The sequence below is a fragment of the Lynx canadensis genome, chromosome C1, assembly GCF_007474595.2.
Source record: "Lynx canadensis isolate LIC74 chromosome C1, mLynCan4.pri.v2, whole genome shotgun sequence".
Taxonomy (NCBI): domain Eukaryota; kingdom Metazoa; phylum Chordata; class Mammalia; order Carnivora; family Felidae; genus Lynx; species Lynx canadensis.
The window spans coordinates 165,392,783-165,405,508 of NC_044310.1; the positions used below are offsets into that span (position 1 = coordinate 165,392,783).

A 12,726-nucleotide genomic window follows, 5' to 3' on the forward strand; every position below is an offset into this window, starting at 1 on the left:
GTATCATTTAAGGCATTATAATTATTTAAACATTTATAGGTAGCCTTAGTGTATAGTTTCTATACTGATGAGATTCAGATCCTTGTTCTACCTAAAATAATCACTTATCTTTCTCATGAGTATTACTGTAAAATGTTACCTTCAAATATAATGTAGCCACGGTGGGTTTCGGAAATCACTTATTATATGTAATTACATCAAACTGAGCCAAGTCTTCCACCAAATACTCCAATTTTTTAAATAGAGCTTAAATTTAAAGGCTTTGGGTATTCAGAAATTATAAGAGCCCCAAGATATTTTGTCAACTTTATGTTGCTTTATGTTTTATTTTCCCCTTCCCTCCTGGAGATAAATTTTATAGGCTCATAAAATTATAGCATTTTATAGCTGAAAATGGCTTTGTTGTGAAGATGAGGAAACCGGAGGTCTAGGAATTTTATTACTCTTTTCTTTTTTTCCTTTTTTTTAGAAATTTTAAATGAACTGAGAAGTCTGGTGGCTGTTTTGTCTACTTCCATGTTTGCTCTCTCTTGTCTTACTGTGTCTGTGGCCTTCCAAAGGCTGCTTAAAAACAGACAGCTCTGGCAACAAAGACGTTGTCTCCTAACTTGGCATTTCATATTGTGCCCTGAGATCAGTAGAATCATGATTTATGCGCATTTTTAAGATTTTGGATGGATCCACTGTTAACTGAGAGAAAACACACAAAACTACCAAAGCAGCACACAATTTCAAAAATAGGTAGAAAGGACAGAAAATGGGACCATACAAATGAAAAAAATTAGAAAGACATCCTGAGATTCAAGAAAATAATGGTTTCGACAAACGTAGTCATCAGGATGGTGGTAGCAGGACACATGAGTGAAGAATCACATCTAATAGAGGCATGCCTCATTTTTTTTTTTTTTAATTTTTTTTTTTCAACGTTTATTCATTTTTGGGACAGAGAGAGACAGAGCATGAACGGGGGAGGGGCAGAGAGAGAGGGAGACACAGAATCGGAAACAGGCTCCAGGCTTTGAGCCATCAGCCCAGAGCCGGACGCGGGGCTCGAACTCACGGACCGCGAGATCGTGACCTGGCTGAAGTCGGACGCTTAACCGACTGCGCCACCCAGGCGCCCCGAGGCATGCCTCATTTTATCGCACTTTGGTTTATTGCACTTCGCAGGTACTTCGGCTTTTGCAAAATGAAAAGTTTGCGGCAGCCCTGTGTTGAGGGAGTCTATCAGTGCCATTCTTCCAAAAGCGTTTGCTCACATAATGTTTCTGTGTCACATTTTCCTAATTCTCTATCCACTACAAACTTTTACATTATTAAATTTGTTATGGCGATCAGTGATCAGTGATTATGACTTGCTCAAAGCTCAGAAGATGGTTAGTCACTTTTAGCAATAAAATATTTGTTAATTAAGATAGGCACATTGTTAGACATCATGCTATTGCACAGTGAATAGATATAGTAGAGTGTCAACAAAACTATTACATACACTGGGAAACCAAAAAATTCATTTGACTTGCTTTATTGTGATATTTGCTTTATTGCTGGAACCAAACCCTCAGTGTTTCTGAGGTATGCCTGTATTAAAGAAATTGCTGAATCAACTAAGAATGACAAGGGGCCTTTGCCCAATCTAGGGAAGGACAGATATTGACATTACTGAACACTCCAAAGAGAATATGCTAAACAAAGAAAATGAATCCCTTTCTTTTCATATAGTTCAGGCTTCTTAGGAAACTAGTAAACAAGAACCTAAAACAGGTGTTGAGAAAGAATTTGCGACACTCTTAATGTCATAAATCCTTACTCCAAAATTGACTCACATGTTGTAAACACCTCTGCCATCAAAACTGCAAACAGTTAAATGAATTTGGTAGAAATTTCTCCAGCACCCAGGTGCAAGCGGCACTTTAGGAAATATAAGGGTTACAAAAATGACTAAGACAAGGATTCACTCCTAAAAATGCTCCTGGTTTAACCAGGTGATTGGGCAGGTGCATAAAGATTTACATCGCAAGGTAGAGACTGATATGTATAATGAAAAAATGGCAAACGAGCAGATCACTTCTGCCTGAATTACAGTGAGAACGACTTCATGGAGGGGGCACAACTGAGCAGAAGCAGATTGTCAGGCCTCTATGCAAAGATAGAAGCAGGAATGGGAGCAGAGATAGAGAAGGGCAGAGAATGGACAGAAAATATCTAACATAGCTCGTGGGAAGGGTCGGTCAGGGGGAGTATGGGAAGCCAGATGGAGTAGTGAACTGGAGGTGAGAGTTCAGAGCAGTTTTTAAAAGTATCATTATAATGAATTTGGTTATTTAGTTAAACATTTTTTATTTGAGTATAGCTGACATTCAGTGTTAGATCAGTTTCAGGTGTACAGCACAGTGACTCAACTTCTCTATACGTTACGCTGTGCTCACCATGAGTGTAGCTACCATCTGTCACCATACGCTAGAAATGTGTCATTGACTATATTCCCTGTGCTGTACCTTTTATTCCCATGACTCATTCATTCCATAACTGAAGCCTGTGTTTTCCACTCCCTTTCACTCATTTTAATGTCCAACTGAAGAATTTGAAATGATGGAATCATAGATGTTGAGCTCTTTGAGAAGGAAGACTGGCACCAACAGAAGAGTACTGTTAATCTGTCCACTATGCACAGGATGAATTTGGGAATAGGTCTTAAGAACTTACTTTAAAAAGGGAGGGATGGGGCACATGGGTGGCTCAGTCAGTTAAGTGTCCGACTTCGGCTCAGGTCATGACCTCAACGGTTTTTGAATTTGAACCCTGCATTGGGCTCTGTGCCGACAGAGAGAGAAAAGGTGGCAGGGAGACCAGGTAGGGGGGCATGCAAACAACTGTCTGAATGAGAAAGAATGAGAGTCTGAGCTGGTGCTAACTGTGAGGATGGTGGTGGCATGGGAGACATTCTCAAGTCCTCTGTTCCATGAGGGAACAGCACACGGGATTGAGGACATATGAGGACACAAAGGTGACTGGGTAATTATGTCAAGTGTGCCCCTGGAGAGGAGGGGGAGGGAAGCTCCTATGTATACCGAAGGAAATGCAGAAGAAAACCAACCATTATGACTGCCAAACCAAACCCACATCATTGAGGTGAGGGAGCATCAATTTCCCAGTTCTGTACCTACAGTCATAGATGGCTTTAACTAGAGGAAAACCAGAGAGAGGGGAGAGTGAGATAGTCCGAGCTGCCCCAGGGTTCTGGAAAGGTCTGATCTCTCTGGCCTCTATAGTTGCCTTCATTGTTCAGGCATCAGTGCTCCAACAGGGCCACACTATTGCCCTCCACTCCTGTCTTCCCTGGGCCTTCATGACTCATCACTGCTCCGAAACCAAAAATGAACTGCCTTTTATTTCATTCCCTCAGGGTCAGACTCCCTGGGCCTTCATGTGTGCCACTCAAGGAGTGCAGGGGACCAGCTGTGTTAATGTGTGGAAGCAAGAAGGTGGGAGAAAACCTCCCAGGCGCATCCTTCCTCCCAGGGAAAGTAAACATCCACTGTGACCTTTTGGAGACAGTGTCCCTATTTTGTTTCCAAATGGAAAGAAGTGATCAATATGGTTGTTTACACTGACCTGAAAGGAGGTCAGGGTCACCACAGGAGGGCCTGGTGGGTTCTTGAAGAGCCCTCAGCTCATAGCCACGTAGTTCAGCAGTAGAAAAGGCCAGCCTGGACTTGCAGCCCCAGTTCTCCTCACACCACTCCCCTCCCCACTACTTTCCATACTCAAGAGTGAGAAAGTGTAACCATCTTTTTTTTCTGAGCTAACATTTCATTAAGACACTACTCATAAAGAGAACCCCATATGATCACACGGACATTTGGACACAGAGCACTCCACATATTTATGGGCACGTCCCAAGTGGTGCTGGCTGCACGGCTCAGTCTGCTGCCCTAGGAGCAGGAGATGCCCTTTAGGATGCTGATCCAGCTGTTTCCCCTGCAGCCAATTTCCCACTGAAGGTTCAATAACTTTCCCTGATTAAAAAAAAAAAAATCTTGGAAATTAAACTCAGCATAGCTACTATTTAAAGTAAAAACAACCCCCTAAAGTTAAGAGGTGAGGACAGGAGAGGAGACAGAGTAGGTTAGGTGTAAGATGAGTCCCAAATTCCATTTATACTGCTGCGAGGTCATCTTTTTAAACAACCTTAGAAGTATGCCAAGGTGAACTGGAAAGTTGTTGGTTGTTGAGATTTCCAAAGGTAGCATTTCAGAAGACTGTGAGGGCTGAGGCTAGAGAAACAAGAGAAAGCTCTCCTTCCTCCCGGGCACCCTGAGGTCCTGAATCACCCCCTGGACTCTGGGGGTGTCTCTGTGGGAGCACCCGGCCTGTAGGATAGGAGCTAGAAGGTGCTTCCTACTGACCGCGGTAGGGAACATGGGCTCCCCAAACCTCTGCCCTACCTTGCTCCTCCCTGCCTTGGCAGTTGCCTCATTACTTGGGTTTGGGTAAGTGCCGTGGTGTTGTCCTCTGTCTACCCAGGACACTTTTCCTCTGCAAGAAGCTGCTGCAAGGACTGGACTTTTCCACGGCTTTGGAAATAGAGTTGGCAGGGCAGTGGCCAGCAGATGTCCTGTCTTTGTGCAATTAGAAAAAGGTGCATCCTTTGGGAGGTCAGTTACTAAAAGGTATGCCATCACTTGACCAGCCAAGTAGGGGTGAGCCCCACCTCCTGCCTCCTCAGGGACACCCCTCGTGCAGGGACTCTTGTGCAGGACCTGTGACAAACACATCTACCGGCACGACTGCCACGGTGGTTCTGAGTGAGGAAGCTTCTTATGATAACATTTGAATATTTCATGGATCAAAGATGTCTACTCAAACTTAATTACTTAAAAAAAAAGCCTAGTATATCCCATCTTATTGCCCTGCCTGTCCCCTGCCCTCCATCTCACAGAGGAGACCATAAGGTCCTATTTTTGATGTAGCTATGTAAAGGCCACAAGGAGTACCTATTCCTTGGCACTTTATTTTATTTTATTTACTTTACCGGGATGTTAATTTGTGGCCCAGGCATTAACATTGATAACTTGAAATATGCAAGAGGTAGTCCAAACCCAAACACCCAACATGAGTTATTGGTGTTTAATTACTGAGGCAGTTAAATAGTGCTGTAAACGAGTTCATCTCTGATTGCAGCCATAACCCATGCAGTTTGGAATTGAAAGAAGAGATGATAAAAGGTGGCAATATAACATGAGAACGTCCATGAGTTGATTTTAATTGGTAAACTGGCATATATAGTGATAACTGTTTGGTCTGTCCACCGCATTGGAATCTTAGGGAAGTGCATAAAATTACAGGAGCATATAATTGGTGCACTAAACTCATTTTCTTATGTTATCACAGCTGGCATCTTCAGGTTATTAAAAGCCTTTAAACCAGTCATCTTCAAAGAGATCTAATTGTCAATATGGTCTTTATCCATTATTCCTGTTAGCACCGAGCAGAAGAAATATAAACAGGCACTAAAATCTGCACAAATTTTCTGTGCACACCTTTCTTATTTCAAGTTCAAGGAAGATCAGTAAATGTTAATGAGGATAAAAACCATTCTTTAAATCCTTCTTTCTTCATTCAATGCACAAGGCAATCAGCCCGTAAAGGATAAATTATTAATATTATAGCCTCAACCAGACTTTTAAAAAGTTAATTCATTAGTTCCAGGAAGTTCTGTGATCATTTTGTGTATAAGTGGTTTTCCAAAATCCCAAGGTATAAATAATATGTCAGAACCATAAAAATAAGCTTAGGTTCTGACATTCTTTGCTGAGCAATTATATGTTGTTTCATCTACTTATTCTGGCTAGATAATCCAGGAATTCTTCTAGAATGGTTTTCACATTCTGAGCACCATTCACCTACCTACCACCACGCACCCATGGAGGAAATTTTCCCAACTGGAGAAATAGAGTTAATAGAACAAAGCAAAACAAAAGTAAAAGCATCTTCTCCCTCTCCTATGGTATTTCACAATAGGAAAAGAAATCCCCAAGCATGGACAGGTGTGAAATAGGAAGATAAGATATGAAAAAAGGTAAGGAGCTACCAGCCTAGCATTAATGATGATTAAAGATTGACTGCAGGTTTATCATATATGAAATCTGTGTTCCTTTAAACCATCCCGCCTAGGAGTACAAATGGTAGTGAATTGAAAACAATTAATGGTATGTATTATCCTCTCCAATAGGATCTCCCTCTCTTCTACTTATTTCTGAGACATCCCTGGGTATATCTTATTTGTCCTTAAAATGTGACCACTCAGCCTGAATTCATCCCTTTAGCCTTTGCTGGCCATTTTGGTAGAAGGTGCCTTGCTTCTGGTCTGAGGCTTCCTTCCATTGGGCTGCTGCTTTCTGTTGCATTCTACTGGCACTCTGGAAACCTCATGCTCTTGGAGTCATTTATTGTACTGAAACTGTACTAAGGGCCATACCTTTTGTGTCCACTCATGTTTTCAGCTGAGAAGATGAATCCATAGGAGGCTGTGGTAAGGGACAGATTCAAGAGACAAACCCCATGCTGAACTTGGAACCATCCAGAGGCCTCAATTTCCACCAAGAAAAGTTCTTGACTAGGAGGCCTCCTAGTCTCTTGCGTAAACAACCACATCCCACTGGCGTGCTCGGCATATCTGAATCCCAAATGCAGTGTAGTTTCGGCTGTAACTGGAGTCTGACCTGTATTTGACCTCCAGATCCTTCTCAGTACTAGCTGATGACATTTCTTCCAAACCCTGACTTAATCTCTGAATCACTGATCACTAGCTTGGTCCCAGCTGCACATAATCCATCAACTCAGCAATCCTTGCACTGATGAAGTCTCATAGATAACTCTGAATCCAGATTTCAAATCTCTCTCTCTCTTTTTTCTTTAATATCTCTGCTAAAAATTACGGTAGGTAGCAAAGTTTACTACATATATACGTTTTTTACATATTTATTTTGAGAAAGAGTGAGAGAGAGAGCAAGAGCACCCCAAGTGGAGGAAGGGCAGAGAGAGAAGGAGAGAGAGAATCCCAAGCAGGCTCAGTGCTGACAGCAAGGAGCCCAACACAGGGCTTGATCTCACGACCCATTGAGGTCATGACCTGAGCCAAAATCAAGAGTCGGGACGCTTAACCCACTAAGCCACTCAGGTGCCCCTACAGTATATTTGAATGTATGCATGGTTTAGTTGTACATATTGGTCAAAACAAAGCATTTATTTGTTGCTATTTAGTTACAATGTTAGGAAACTGCCATTGCACATATTCCAGTGTGAAATTTTAGTAAATACTTTTCAGTGTCTATGTGCAGGATTATTTTAAGCTCACTACATTTTAATCTTATTGCTGCAGTTACAAGACATCAGCTACCAATTATGATAATGTTTTGTTTACTTTATATATCAAGAAAAAAAGCCATTAGGTTAAAATTATCTACTATATCTCAATTACATTGTAATAAGATACTTACCAATATCTTTCAGGATAAAATCTGGAATAAATTAGCTAAGTTAATACTCTTGATAATTTTAAGATGAAATAACCCTTTGTTCTCAAATTTAAATACTTCATATTTTTAGTATGTTTGTGAGCTAACAATAGAAAAGCAAATTCCAAGACAATAGTGTTTTCCTTACTCTAAGGAATTAAGAATTAAGGCTGAACAAAGGGCAATACCTTCAGAGAGTACAGAGCTATTGATTCTGGCCTGCTGTGATTCTGGACATGTCCCATCAAATAGCTCCTGCAGTCATATTTAGTCCCACTGTGAGCTTTGCTGTCTTTCTTCCTGCCTGTCCCTTCCTTCTTTTAGAAATGATGATAATTATAATAGCAGTAAAAATATAAAGTATAAAACAGTAAGAACAGTAAAATATTTGTGGCAAGTTATTTCCATAAATAGGATTTCTAGGTAACTAAATTTCATTAAAGTACAAACGCTTTAAATATTTTTGATGGACATATTTATAAAATATAAGACATAAAAAATAATTATATGTAACCATGGTTTTAACATTTTCTTAGTGAATAACTGTTTTGAGTTACAGAACACTGATGCTTTTTGGATTCATTCATTCATCCATCCATTCAACAAATCATTACTGAATACTACTGTGTCCCCAGAGCTGTAGAGATAGAGCACTGAACACAACATACAAAAAGTGCTGCCCTGGGGCCCCCGGGTGGCTCAGTTGGTTAAGCATTCAACTTTTGATTTTGGCTTGCTTTGTCATGATCTCATGGGTTCATGGGATGGAGGTCCGCATTGGGCTCTGTGCTGACAGTGCAGAGCTTACTTGGGATTCTTTCATTTTCCTCCCTCTCTGCCTCTCCCCTGCTTGTGCTCTCTCCCTTTCTCGCTCTCAAAATAAATAAATAAACTTAAAAAAAAAGTGTTGCCCTAATGGCACTCACATTCTAGCTGGTATGTAGGATGCTTCTCTCTATAACAAGAAGGCCCTGACTGCCATGGTTTGGGTTGTTTTGTCTCCTTCCTCTGCTGTCAGCTGTCACCTCCTGCTGGCAACATATCTCTTCCTGATCTGGGTTACCACTGCATGTCTTTTCCTAAGCCTCTCATCAAGCCAATAGGACCATATCCCTGGATGGACCCCACGCAGCTTACTTTATGCACACGCTAGATGGACTGCTCCCTGCCCTTCTGAGCAGTTCCCTCATCCCTACTCTGAGTTTGCAGTCTTCCCTTGTTTCCTTTCTTTATCAGTGTGACTCAACTCTAATGATCTGATTCAACGATCAGGTACAAAGGTCTCTGTGCCATTCTTCCATGAATGCATGTATGTGTAAATGAAACTCCTAATTAGAAGACTAGCCATCATCAGTGTTATTACATACTAATGTGTATTGGTACAGCACAAAACACTATCTTTCTTATGGTTGTGGTGGTTAACCCAACAATTCTCTGAACCTCCACAAAAACAAAAAGGCAGACATCATAGCCTTCATAAGGGAGCAAAATCAGGTTTCCCACACTCTCATATATTGACCATGGCTGGTTAGAAGTGCGGGGAAAGGAACAAGAATTCTGGGCTGCCTTTAAGGGAACAGTGGTGATTGAGGTGAAAAAGAATATCTAGGGGCACCTGGCTGGCTCAGTTGGCACAGCATGTGACTCTTGATCTCAGGGTTGTGAGTCTGAGCCCCACATTGGGTGTGGAGATTACTTAAAAATAAAATCTCAAAAAAAAAAAAAAAGAAAGAAAAAGAATATCTAAGACTCATTCACAGACTTATCCAATGTTGGAGCTGGAAGAAGGTCCCACTGAACAGCAGTGAACATGGTAGTTAAGAACTCCAGTTCCGGGGCTGCATTGCCTGGCTATAACCCTTACAATCATTTGATCTTGGCCTATATACTTAACATCTCCATGCCTCAACTTATTCATCTGCAAAACAGTATACTTCACAGGATTATGAGATTCAAATGAATTAATGCAGGTAAAATGCTTTGTGTTGTGCCTGGTCCATAGTAAGCATTTGACAAGTGTTAGCTAGTATTGTCCTATTTTTTGCAGATCAAAATACACAGATTTTAAGTGAACAGAAAGTTGGAGGAAAAACCAACGCCAAAGCCAGGTGTTCTGATTCTTACCATATTACACAGATTTTTTTTTCCCCTAATATCCCACCTGCTTGGCAAACGGAAAGAAAGAAAGAAATGATCATGAAGAGGCTGCTCTATTATATTTAAATCCCCTTTCCCCTCTAAGACTGAAATATCCAAGCACACCTAGGCCCAGTTCTATTCCTTAACACCTAATGGGCGGGAGTGATTCTACAGAGGCAAATGACGAAGGATCAGAAAGCTGCGTAACATTATGTACTGGCAAGGCACTCTTTGCTTCCTTACCTTAAACTTGTCAACTTCAGCTTTTGAACATGTTGCATGGTATGACAGCACCTGATTCAGAAGAAAAGGAAAAAAAACCCTTTAATAACTAGACATGACTCTATTTTCTGAAATTCTCCTGGCTTAAAAAGAAACTCAGCTCATTATACCACCATGATAATAGTGAATTTTTTTATTGAAGAATAATTGACATACACTATCCTATTAATTTCAGGTATACATCACCATAATCTGATATTTTCATACATTACAAAATGAGCCTCATGCTAAGTTTAGTTACCATCTGTCACCATATAGTTATTACAACATTATTGACTGTATTTCCTATGCTGTACATTATATCCCCAATGACTTATTTATTTTATAACTGGAAGTTTGTGCCTCTTAATCCCCCTCACCTATTTCATCTCCACTCCACCCACACCTCCCCTCTCTGCTGACTAACAGTTTATTTCTTATATCTATGAATCTGCTTCTGTTTTGTTTTATTTGTTCTTTTTTTGTTTTTAGATTCCACTTATGAGTGAAAACATACAGTATTTGTCTTCCTCTGCCTGACTTATCTCATTTAGCGTAATACCTTCTAGGTCCACCCATGTTGTTGCAAATGGCAAGAATTCATTCTTCTTTTTAATGGCTGAGTAATATTCCATTATATATATATATGTATATATACATATATATATATATATCACATCTTCTTTATCCACTCATCTACTGATGGACACTTAGGTTGCTTTCATATCTTGGCTATTTTAAATAATGCTGCATAGAGGTGCCTGGCTGGATCAGTTGGTTAAGTTTAACTCTTGATTTCAGCTCAGGTCATGATCCCACGGTTCACAGAATTAAGCCTTGCGGTGGGTGCTGCACTAACAGCTTGGTGCCTGCTTGGGATTCTCTCTCTCCTCTCGCTCTGTCCCCGCCCAGCTTATGGGCTTTCTCCCTCTCCCTCTAAATAAATAAATAAATAAATAAATAAATAAATAAATAATGCTGCAATAAACATATGGGTGCACATATCTCTTTGAATTAGCATTTTCATTTTCTTCAGATAAATACACAGAGGTGGAATTGCTGGATAATATAGTAGTTTTATTTTTAATTTCTTGAGGAACTTCCATACTGTTTTCTGTAGTAGCTGTACCAATCAATGTACATTCCCACCAAAGCATACGAGGGTTCCCTTTTCTCCACATCCCCACCAACACTTGTTACTTTTTGTTTTTGTTTTTGTTTTGATAATAGGCAATCTGACTGGTATGAGGTGGTATCTCATTGTGGTCTTCATTTGCATTTCCCTGATGATGAGTAATGTCGAACATCTTTTCATGTGTCTATTGGTCATCTGTAGGTCTTCTTTAGAAAAATGTCCATTCAAGTCCTCTGGTTGGTTGTTCTTTTGATATTAAATGGTATAAGATCTTTATATATTTTGGATATTAACCTCTTATCAGATGTATGATATGCAAATATCTTCTTCCATTCAGTAGGTGGCCTTTTTATTTTGTCTATGGTTTCGTTTGTTGTGCAGAAGCTTTTTAGCTTGATGTAGTCCTATTTGTTTATTTTAGCTTTTGTTGCCCTTGTCTGAGGAGACTCTTCCAAAAAGAAATATCGCTAAGACTGATGTCAAAGAGCTTCCTGCCTCTGTTTTCTTCTAGGAGTTTTATGGCTTCAGGTCTTACATTAAAATCTTTAATCCCATTTGAACTTATTTTTGCATATGGTGTAAAACAGTACTCCAATTTCACTCTTTTGCGTGTAGCTGTCCAGTTTTCCCAACATCATTTATTGAAGAGACTGTGTTTTCAATGGTGGATTTTAATGGACACGAAATTTCCCATAACTGTGACACAGACTGTTATCTGTGCAATTGCAGTGGAATCTATTATAATGCTGAATGGAGCTGCAGTCCACATGAAAGGCTAAGTATTTTATACCAGGATGTTTTTATAGTTATTTCATCAAAGGGACATGATGTGGCTGGCTCAAGATCACAGCTCCCAAAGGACATGAATATTTGTCCTGTGAAATGCTCTGGAACGTAAATAAATAAAAAGGCCGTGGGTGGTGTAGGTCTCTGTGTGTGTTTGTGTGAACTGTGGCAGACACTGTATATTGCTGACTCAACTTTCATTTCTGGTCTATTCTCACTTGCCTGCTTTTATTATGTAGGAAAGATTGTGCTGATATGCCCAACCATCTGCAATGTCTTTTGTAAGAGGATTATATTTCCCTGCCTTACTGACAGCCTTAGTATATGACTGGCATTAGACAATGCAGTGCGGGGGGGGGGGTGGGGGGGGAAGCAACAGATACCATCCTGAAGCACTCTTCAAGAGCCTTATATGGTTCTGCCATCTCCTGTTTCCTTCCACCATGGGAAGTGTGTAGCCCAAGAAGGGCTGCTCTCTCAGCCTGGACCCCAAAATGAAACAGGTACATTAGGCACAGCCACAGCCACCCCACAGCTGTTGGTGTGTCCTGTGAGCATGAAATCAAGCTTTGTGGTTTATCACTGCATTGCAACTTACTGAATCAGAGGCTTAAAAGTCAAAAGTCCAATTCACAGGCTCCCTGTATCTGGGAGAAGTCCTGTGGAGTGGATGTGTGATGCTCCTCTGGTCAGTGAAATGTAAGTGGGAGTGCTGGGGCTGCCTCTTGACCTTTTCTTTGGTCTCAGAAACAGCTATAAGGCTTGGATAGTCTGTGCAGCAGATATACGCAGCAAAATCTGTGCAGCAAAGTCTGGTGTCTATGAGGTGAAAACTATGAATGACTGCTTGTTATGGCTGGTAGAGCAGAATGGGAAAGAGAAATGAAT

The 12,726-nt window shown here is 40.6% G+C and overlaps 1 protein-coding gene across 2 annotated transcripts in view; it reads right to left on the reverse strand.

The window, feature by feature from the left end:
• The window catches only part of PDE11A (phosphodiesterase 11A), a 412,306-nt gene that overhangs the window by 124,557 nt on the left and 275,023 nt on the right, over window positions 1-12,726 (reverse strand). For both annotated transcript variants that reach the window (XM_030325285.1, XM_030325284.1), the window contains exon 10: window positions 9,900-9,950. In XM_030325285.1, the coding sequence (XP_030181145.1) occupies window positions 9,900-9,950 (51 nt within the window). The remainder of the gene's footprint in view (window positions 1-9,899; window positions 9,951-12,726) is intronic.